Source organism: Nylanderia fulva, unplaced genomic scaffold (genome assembly GCF_048542155.1).
Source record: "Nylanderia fulva isolate GAGA-0341 unplaced genomic scaffold, ASM4854215v1 Scaffold80, whole genome shotgun sequence".
Lineage (NCBI taxonomy): Eukaryota > Metazoa > Arthropoda > Insecta > Hymenoptera > Formicidae > Nylanderia > Nylanderia fulva.
Genome location: NW_028190917.1, coordinates 55,322 through 65,532, shown reverse-complemented (window position 1 = coordinate 65,532; position 10,211 = coordinate 55,322). Strand labels below are relative to the sequence as shown.

At 37.3% G+C, this 10,211-nt stretch overlaps 1 protein-coding gene across 1 annotated transcript; it reads right to left on the bottom strand.

Annotated features, from left to right (window-relative positions):
- Positions 1-6,985: 6,985 nt before the first annotated feature.
- LOC114944968 (uncharacterized) lies at positions 6,986-8,185 on the bottom strand. Its single transcript, XM_029321038.1, has one exon. It carries the CDS (start codon positions 8,183-8,185, stop codon positions 6,986-6,988), a length of 1,200 nt encoding a protein of 399 aa, XP_029176871.1.
- Between the last annotated feature and the right edge of the window lie 2,026 nt (positions 8,186-10,211).

The window sequence follows — 10,211 nt, the reverse complement described above, 5'->3', positions numbered from 1 at the left end:
ACTTCAGCGGATACGATAATAATGCAGGAAGCGAGTTTTGCGAATATTGTCATATTTTGCATTTTAAAGAGATATAATGAGATGTGAAATGCATTTTATATTCATTTATATGTGTTGACGTCAAATGTCAAAAGTAATGCAATACATATATTTTTTATATGTGGTGATAGAATTTTGAAAAGAATGAAACATCTTTTTTTAATTTAACAGAGGCAAAAATTAATTGTACAATGAAAACAAAATATAATCCCATATTTCTTCGCCAATCTTGCCCGTTATTAATTTAATTTAATTTAATTTTGCATTTGCTTAAGGTATATGATTAAAATTATATATACATATATATATATATATATATATATATATATGCATATATACACATATATGTATATTTAATTTTGTATACATTGTAACCGTTGATTTTATATGGTCCGTTGGATCGAAAAGGATCCGGAAGATAGGGCCGATGTAAGTGGCCGACGGCACACCTTCGGCGCGGAAAGCGGGAAATTCGCGTAAACACAAAAAAATATGTTTGATTGGGCGCCAGGCGCGAGATTCGCGCCACTCTGAAAATTTACAACTCGACAAATGACCTTTATAATTAGTAAATCATCCCGAAAATTTCCGCGACGGCGATAATCAACTCGCTCAGATCGTCAGGGGATAGAGGGGGGAGTTCGGACGGGAGAGAGGACGGAATTCGAGAGAGGCTATTTGAAATCGCTCAAATATAACAAGCATTCAATATATTTAAACAATGATGAACGAAGATACACAGAAAAATAATTGTATGAGATCTTGAGTACAATGTTAGGTCAAGAAAGAAAAAATCAATATTCTTTCGATATGCCACGGAGTGAACTCCGTTTTCGTGTCGCCGAAATACAAATAAGCGAGGCCATAATTCGATTCGAACAATATAATACGGCGTATGTACGGCCGAGACGCGGCGCGTTGTTATTATTCCGCGCCTTTGAGACGACCCGACGCGGTGATATCGGACGACACGCGGGACCCGGAAGTAACTTTGCACGCCTACGTGTCGAATAATTATTAACGCACGAGACTTAATAAGGTCCGTGCGGCGTAATTAATTTCGATGGTTTTAGGCAATACAAAATTTCCGTAAACTCGAGTCGGTCCCACGCGACTTCCTTTGAGATCGCTCACGCCGGTCGTTCCTCGCAATATTTTACAAAGAATCCGAAGACGGCACGGATAAGGATATGCGCGAGAAAGAATACGCTATTTCGGATGCGTGACTCTAAACAATTTTCTATTCTCGGATATAGAAATCCTAATAGACAAGAACGACACAGTAATTACGAGACGATACTTTAATTTTACATTAACGTGACCAAAATCGCGGCGACTGTCGGCGTATCCGCGGGAGAGAGAGCCTCTCTTAATATACGCGCGGGAGAGAGCACGTGGTCGGCCGGGCGCCGGGATAAACTCTACGCGGAACGAAACTCTAAATCCAACCTCTCAAAATATCACGAAATTACCGATGAATCTAATAACCGGCCGCGGCCGTGACACGCTTCTCTCCCGAATACGGTACTCACAAAAGAAGTTAGCGGCTTTACAATATTATATAGGGTCCTTCGAGGCTTCGGCATCCAAACGCAGGAACCTCTGCTCTCCAGAACGCCTCGCCGAACAGTGACGAGCAAGAGGCCTGCCGGGATCACGCCGATAATGAATTTGGGCATTTTCCACCCGTGGCGCTCCTTATCCTGGCAGGGCCGCCGGGTGCCCCGCGGGGCCCTGCGAATTTTCTTGATGTCAATTTCCTCTCGCCGTTCCTCTTTTCTTCCGCATTGCGTTCCGCTGTTTCTCTATATGGGCCGTCGGGAAGACTTCTACGAGCGCACTTCTTTGCGATTCCTTCCAAAAATCCGCCAGATCGATTGTTTGATCGATGGTGAAATTTTTGTGTATCCGGATCTGCGGGGGCTCGAGGCATAGTATCTCCCGCGCCTATTGTTTCCGGGGCTCTCTCGCCTCTCGCGAGAGAGTGGCCATCCCCGTCTCTGGCCGGAATCTCTGCGAAAGAAGGAACATTTTACGGCGGTACCCAGGTTCTTAACGGGAGGAGCAATCCAGAAAATCTAGGTGAAAATGATATTTACCGGGCGTGATCCGGACTTGGTGGCTTCTGCTCGGTCCTAAATCGTCCTCTTCGTCCTCTCACTCTTTCTCTCTATTGGTTTTTCCGGTTGAGACACGTACCCTATGCAAAATTGCTCGCCGAAAACGCCAAAAATCGCTCAAACAAAAATCATAAATAAAGTACTTTGCGAAACGGGTGCGCGAAGCGCATCCTCCGCGGTAGAAAACGCAAAAATGATTGTTCGGGTGCTCTCTCTCTCTCAAAGATTGGCGAGAGAGCAAAGGTTCCCGAATTTCCCGCCTTCCCGGCCGGGCCTTCGGCCCTTGTGACGGACAGTACAAAATGTCACGTCACAACATATATTACTATTATACTTTTTAAAATTGTTTCAGATCATTATTTTAGTACTTTAGTTTAGAAATTTGCATGCATAATTATTCTTATATTATCATATGTATAATTATTTCTATATTATATTGTACAATTATTGTTGTAATTATCATAATTATCAATTTACAACGCTTTATTAATAAATAATGCTATTTTGTCTGTTAAATCAAATATGATTCTAAACTCAAGCTATCATAACAATTTAATTCTATGAGAAACTTAAAGGATAGACAATATTGTTAAAGGATGGTTGGTTTGAAGATCGGTGAAAGGATCCAAAGGATTTTTTATTAAATTTTGAATTCTAATTAATTATGATATTTAGTATTTTTATTATTTTAATTAATTATGTACATAATTTTAATACGTTGAATTTATATTACCTATATTAATTCACTGAATTTCTATTATGTAAATAATTTTAATTTGCTGAATTTTTATTATACATATAATTTTAATACTTGAATTTCCATTACGTGCAAAATATTGAGTCTCCGAAATTCTATCATGTACATAATTTTTATTTTCCGAATTAATTAGGCAAATTAAAATGATGTACACTCGCAGATTATAAAGTTGTCCGCTAAAATATGAACTTCAGCAATAAGAAAAAACATCAATGGCACGGGCAAAGCACTTGTAGTGTCCAGTTTTAAAAAAGAACATACGAGAGTGAGTACATGCATACACATATACACATACATATACACGGAAAAAATAAATTTCTTAAATTTTATCTGACTAGTCATTCACTTTTGGATAGAGCATAAAATCTTGCAGAAAATAGAACACTTTACAGGTATATTATAAACTTTGATAAATAATTTTCTAAGAAGTGCATAACAAATAAGGAAATGTTTTTGGACAATTTGTTAAAATTTTAAAACAAAAAATGTAATAACCTAATGAACCATTTAAAACTAGTTTTGAAACTGTCAAGTAAATTTTCAATTACTGTCAACAAAAAACTTGAAAGATAGCTTATATAATACTTTATATTAAATTTTCAAAGTTAGTCAAGGAAAGTTTAGATAATTATCAACGAAAATTAGATATGCAAAGAAAATAGTTTATATAAAAGTTATATATTGTTGTGCCTCGCGTGAGACACAGAAGGGATGTTGCCGGATTAGGAAGTGGACTTCTGAATCGTCGGGGTTTCTCCGTAGATTTTAGTCTTGTTTAATGTAGTATTACTTCTTTATTCAATATATATATATATATATATATATATATAAGTATATTGGTATATATATAATCTTAACAAGACTCGGCGTATGGTTATTTAAAAAACCTCTGGTAACTTCGTTTCTTTTTTTCGTTCGTTTGACGCGACTCTAGATTTATTCTGACTTTAGCTAAATAACGACTCGTCTGATTACGAGTCGGGAGTTATCCTCGATGTGTCTCGGTAGGTTGGTCTAATTCAACTCGCTCTCTGTTCACTCCCGAGTTCTTACGTGAACTCGGTTTTTCGTTATTTCATTTGGAAGGAGTGCCTGGCGACAGGCACCCGATTGGTGCATAGCTTTTGCATACGCGGCTAGATTTTGAGCTAAGAGCTGTTCGAAAGATGAAGCTCTTAGCTTGCGTCTTCGCGGTTTCCGGCCCGCTGCTGCATCAGCGGTCTCCACGCGGATTTTATATCCGTTAACTTGTAATTATAGCCTTTCGGGCTATAACAATATTAAAATTTTGTATAAAAGTATATACATCTTTATAATGAGATAGAAATATTTTATTTAATTTTCTTAATACTATAATACAGTATTATATTAATACTTAATACTATACATACATACATACATACATATATATATATATATATATATATATATATATATATATATATTAATTCTTATAACATTATATTTATAAATTTAAGAATATAAATATTTATTATATTTTATTTGATATATTTTATCCAAACAGTCCATTCTTGATCTGTAAAAAACTACAATTTTAATTTCTATATTAAAGCATTTAACTGTCATTGTACGCTTAATGCATCTACATTCTATAAACGACATAATTATTTGTAATAAATGTAAAAAAGCATTTACTTTATTATTACACACTTTTTCTTCTTTTTCTTGTAACATAAATTCACTTGCACTTTTACAGAGGTTAAAATTTGCGTGCATTGTCAATTAAAGACAAGTGAACTGAAAAATTTTCCTCGCTGCGATGTGAAATTCTAACAGACAGTCAACGACTTTTTCAAAAACTCGTATAGCAGTCGTTTGCTTCTGTGTTTAAGAATATTTAAAAGACAGTCAAAGACTTTTTCAACAACTCGTGCTGCAGTTATTCTTCTGCGTTTAAGAAATCATTCTCAAACAAAATCTTTTAAAATCTACAGAACTTTGTCTACAACATTGTCAAAAATTGTTTAATACAAATTGGCAGATCGTTATTCTTAAACAGGATTTTAATAATTCTATGACTTCTTTCAGTATTTTCAAGTTTAGAATTTTTTTTTAAAAAAGTACATAAAACTGTTCATGAATTATGCTCTATCCAAAAGTAAATGACCCAGATAGGAAACTCAGCATAAATGCATAATTATTGCTTCTTTCTATTAGGATAATTTTGCAATAATTATTGCAAGATGATGCATCAAAACGCATATCTTTGTTGAAAAAGAATTTTCCAATTATAATTTGCAAACATTGAAAAGTTGTAAAAGCAAAATATTTTGCGTAACTACTACATTATACAAAGTAATTTCTCAATTAATGCAGCATTAAATGTTTCAATTAATACAGAATTTAAGATAAAAATTTTTAATATTTATAAAATAATTTTAAAAATTGATTTTTTTATAAAAAAAGTGCATTGGAAATAGCGACGAAGTAGTATCATGGCAAAGTAGTGTATTGTGCTTTCAGCTTTCATGTATATAAGTGTTTTTATTAATATTATTTGACAGGTAAGCTGTGTAATATACACATATATTATTATATATTCTTTGTTCCTTACACATAAACTTTTTCATCACGTTAAGCGTATTTTTAATATTCTGCACAAAACTATTTTCCGAAATGCGTCACCGCCAAGAACAATAAAGACCTCGTGGCCGACAGACAATATTATTCTTGCATTGCAGTTCGGACGCCTAATCTTTAATTGCCTAAGATCACACACACATATATGTGTGGTTATATACATGAAAGCACAATACATTACTTCGTCATGACATTACTTCGTCGCTATTTCCCGAATGAACTGGAACGGACACGCAACCACAGTCACAGTGTATACTGTGTTGCAACGGTAACAGTGGCGAGTAGAGAAAGAACGACACTAACGCCACGTTCGGGGAGATTATGACTCTGTCAATGCTGAAAGAGACATAATAATTGTACAATTTTATGCTATAGCAATTTTTGTAATAATTACAACATTAGTTTCTAAAATATATTCAGCAATAATTGTGCTAAATATTTCCTGTAAGTATTATAATTATAGTAGCATCTATTTTAGGTATCAATTTCACAAAGATTGCTACATGATACAATAATTAAATTTAGAATCAGTGATTTCAGAATTTTAATTTATAGTTATAGTATAGTATAATATACATTACATTTTAAAATTAAAATAATACGAAAATTTTTCTGCACGCTTTCCTATCTGGGTAGTCAAATGAAATTTAATGAATTAATTTTTTCCGTGTACGTAACATTTTGAAAAATGTTATTTTATGTGAAAAACGTGTACAAAAATTGACAACTTGCACATTGTTTCCTCACCATATGTTATTTCGCTAATTAGAATGATTTTTTCTCATAAACGAAGCTTAACTTGCACATTGCGATAATTAACAAATTTTCTTAATGAACAAAATTAAATTTTGATTAAGTAATATATGTATATCAGATTAATGCAATAGATTATTTTATTTACGTGTGTTCACGATTTGAAGGTTTTTTTTTTTTTTTTTTTTAAGGATTTAATGGGAACGTGAATGAATAGCCGGGACCGCTCCGAAAGAGCGCGAGGTAGGAGCCAAGGGAGCAGTGGCTAGGAGATACTGAAGGCGGAGTAACTTTCAGTCGTTTAACTTTTAAAAATGTTATATATTACTTGAGAGCATGTTATCGCTCAACAGCTCCTTACAGAATAAAGCGAGAATCGCCACGTACGGCGAATCTTCCTGATTTTCCCGACTGAGAAGAGGAACCAAAATCACGCATCAGCCGGATGACACGTGTCTAAATTGACACAAACATCGGTGAACGCGAACCGAGGAGCGAAAACATTGACATAAGCTCCTTGGTATTTTCAAATTTGAAGGTTTAACGAGCTGAACGATAACCTTCTAATTATTGTTTTTATTCGTGCCTAAACATACCGCCCGCCTCGAAACCATCGTTTCGAAATGAATTGAACAAAAAAAAAGGCGACTGGTGAAGCGTTCGGTATGTCGATTTACAGAATGTGTTAGAAGCGATATCTGGAGTCTGAACTTAATTACGTAAGGTTGTCCAGGCTTTCGACATCTATCGGAAGTAAGCATAATTTGACAATAGGCCGAGTATATTCGGAAGTCGCGGTTTTCACCGTCGCGACGCGAATCAAACCGTCTGGACCCGGGTGACATCGGATAACGCGACCTAAGTCCCATTTACAAGGCGGAAGGAGAGAATTGCATAACAGGACCAGCGACCCGACGCGAATTCCGTTTTTCGAAACTTGCTTCCATTTGACGCGCTGTTGTAAGGTATTGACGTAGTCCTGCTGCCAGATTTTCCAGAAGCGTTCTGTGAGCTGGCGAACAAGTTGCCAGCGCGTCAAGCGGTTCTTAGCTAGATGCAATACAGAGGGTTCAGGCGCGATCGTAATCGCGGACCCGATCAAGAAATGACCGGGCGTCAGAGTATCGCAATCGTCGACGGAATCGGTGAGAGGCGCGATAGGGCGCGAGTTATGGCAGGCCTCAATGTTGCAGAGAATCGTTGTGAACTCTTCGAACGTAAGAGTGTGCGAACCGACGATTCTGCGAAGGTGATACTTGACACTGCGAACCCCGGCCTCCCATAGTCCGCCGAAGTGAGGCGCGGATGGAGGCATAAAGTGCCATGACACCCCGTCGGAAGCGGCACTATTTTGAAAGTTTGGATCGCGCAGCGCGGCTCGAAATGATGCAGCCAATTCGCGATCGGCGCCTACAAACGTGGTTCCATTATCAGAGTAGACTGACTCAGGCAGGCCACGTCGGGAGCAGAAACTTGAAAAGGCGCCTAAGAAGGCTGGAGTGGAATAACTCTCGACTAATTCTAAATGTATGGCTCGCGTGGCCATACAGACGAAGATGGAGATGTAGGCTTTGCGGGAAGCTACACCGCGTCCCGACATTGATTTGATTAAGACGGGACCAGCATAATCGAGACCACAATGAATAAACGCGCGCGCAGGAGGAGAAACGCGCACCGAAGGCAAGTTTCCCATCAATTGAGTGGGAGTAGCTGCCTTTTCACGCGTGCATACTACGCAGCGAAAAACGACACCTTTGACGATATTTCGAGCGCGCAATATCCAGTACTCTCGACGAAGAGTGGCTAGAGTTAATTGAGGCCCCGCGTGTAGAGATCTTAAATGCACGTGCTGCACGAGGAGGTTCACAAGAGGATGTGCAGCTAAGATTATAGGATGTTTTTCGGAGAACCGCATGGGGGCACGACAACCGCCCGCCAACGCGGATTAGTTTGTCTTCGCCGAGAAACGGCGTTAAAGACAACAATGCACTCTTCGCTGGAATCGAACGTTGCTGCAACAAAGATTCCTTTTCCCGCGCGAATAATTCTGATTGAATTTGCGACAACCAAAAGTCTCGTGCTTTTCTACATTCGAGCGCGGAAATTAACCGGGAGCCTTCGTCGCATGTGTCGCGCGGCACCGAGTGTCTTTTAAGCTTTGAGATGAATCTCATGATGTAGGCGGTGACACGAATTAAACGCGGCCACGACGAGTACCGTGCGGCAAGGTCCCATGGTTTCCGTCGCGACACGAGATGAGACGCAGCGTTTTCTTTTCGCTCCATCGTGGTCATCGAAGGAGACGAATCGAATGGCGCCAGCCATTCAGATTCAGAACAATGTAACCATGCAGGTCCCCGTCACCAGAGCGTGTGAGACGCAAAATTCTCACCGGGTATACCGCGTGACGCGCAATCCGCGGGATTGTGATCAGTGGGGACGTGGCTCCATTGCGCGTTTGGGAGTCTAGATTGTAACATATCAAGAGACACGGTAGTGTCTCGCGACCAGTTAAGGGCGTAGCGGAGACACCGTGTATCTTAACGCGAGTCGGACATTTGAGTCTTTATAATATTTCGAATCCTCAATAATGGCTGAAGCAATCGAGTTTATGCTAGACTTAATCGATAGATTGAGTTCGAATTATATAATAAAAGTGTCTTTATTTCTGCTCTACGTGATTTGTAAGCAGAGATATATAAATGCAAAGTCGAAATATGAAAAATTTCTATTAAGAAACGTCCCCGTCATCATTATCATCATTATCATCATCGACCACGCATACATAGTAGTATCGTGTTACACGTATTCACACGTATACAACACATGCGCACACATATATCACACTTACACAACACATGCAAGATGCATGTAGTGGTAATTTTGTCCATCTCGCACGTTTTACAACAGATGGCGATAGTGGCGCTCCGCCATATCGGCAGCGTGCGGGGTTATGTTGGCTAACTCTCTCTCTCTCTCTTTCTCTCTCTCTCTCTCTCTCTCTCTCTCTTTCTCACACACACACGCACACACACACTCACTCTCTCATTCTCACTCACTCACTCACTGTTCGTCTTATTTAGTACATTCATGATTAAACATCTATATGCATTAATGTGAAATTTACTTACAATTAGTTTACTTGAAATATTCAATCTCTAAAGTGTTTATCTTATAAGATAGACAAAAAAATCTGAGTAAATAATAAGAAAAAAAAACAAGGATTATTATTGTCATAATTTTTTATCAATTAAGTACTCTCAACTATCCAATAATTAAATAAATACGTACAAATGTGCGCGCGTGTACACACATACACATATTGATATTAAAGAGATTGAAGGAGAGGAAGGAGAAGATAAAAATTTAAATATTCACATATATTTTCAAATATTATATATGAATTTATAGTTTACATATCTAATTAATAATGAATTTCTAATTATATTAAACATATCAAAATAAAGACATACATGTATTTATCAAATGAATAAAATTATTGAATACAGACTTAAAAAATTTATTAAACATAGACTTAAAAAATTAATTAATTAAACATATTCCAAATTTAGAAAAAATAAACTTTATTTATATATGCAACAGCTTTTTAAACTAAATTTTTAAATTCTATTTTATATTAGACAATTATCTCAATCAACATCTACGTCCACATTAGCTGCACTGCAGACTACCTCTACAGCCACATTATCTGCTCCGCGGATATAGCGTTATGCCAATACGATACATTACATGTACTTACTTACTTGCCTTTACTGTACCAACTCTTGTTCTTTCCACGTAATCATGTTTTTACAGTTATCGTTTGCTGTATATCTTCCAGCAAACTTTATTTCGTGTGAAGTGTATTTAATTAATTAAATCTCTGCGAAAGATTGAGAAGATGAAGGAATAATTCAAACTATGAAGACATGGTTACATGG

Bases quoted from the DNA above. Each gene is read 5' to 3' on its own strand.
- LOC114944968 (XM_029321038.1), bottom strand. From the start codon at position 8,185: ATGCGGTTCTCCGAAAAACATCCTATAATCTTAGCTGCACATCCTCTT.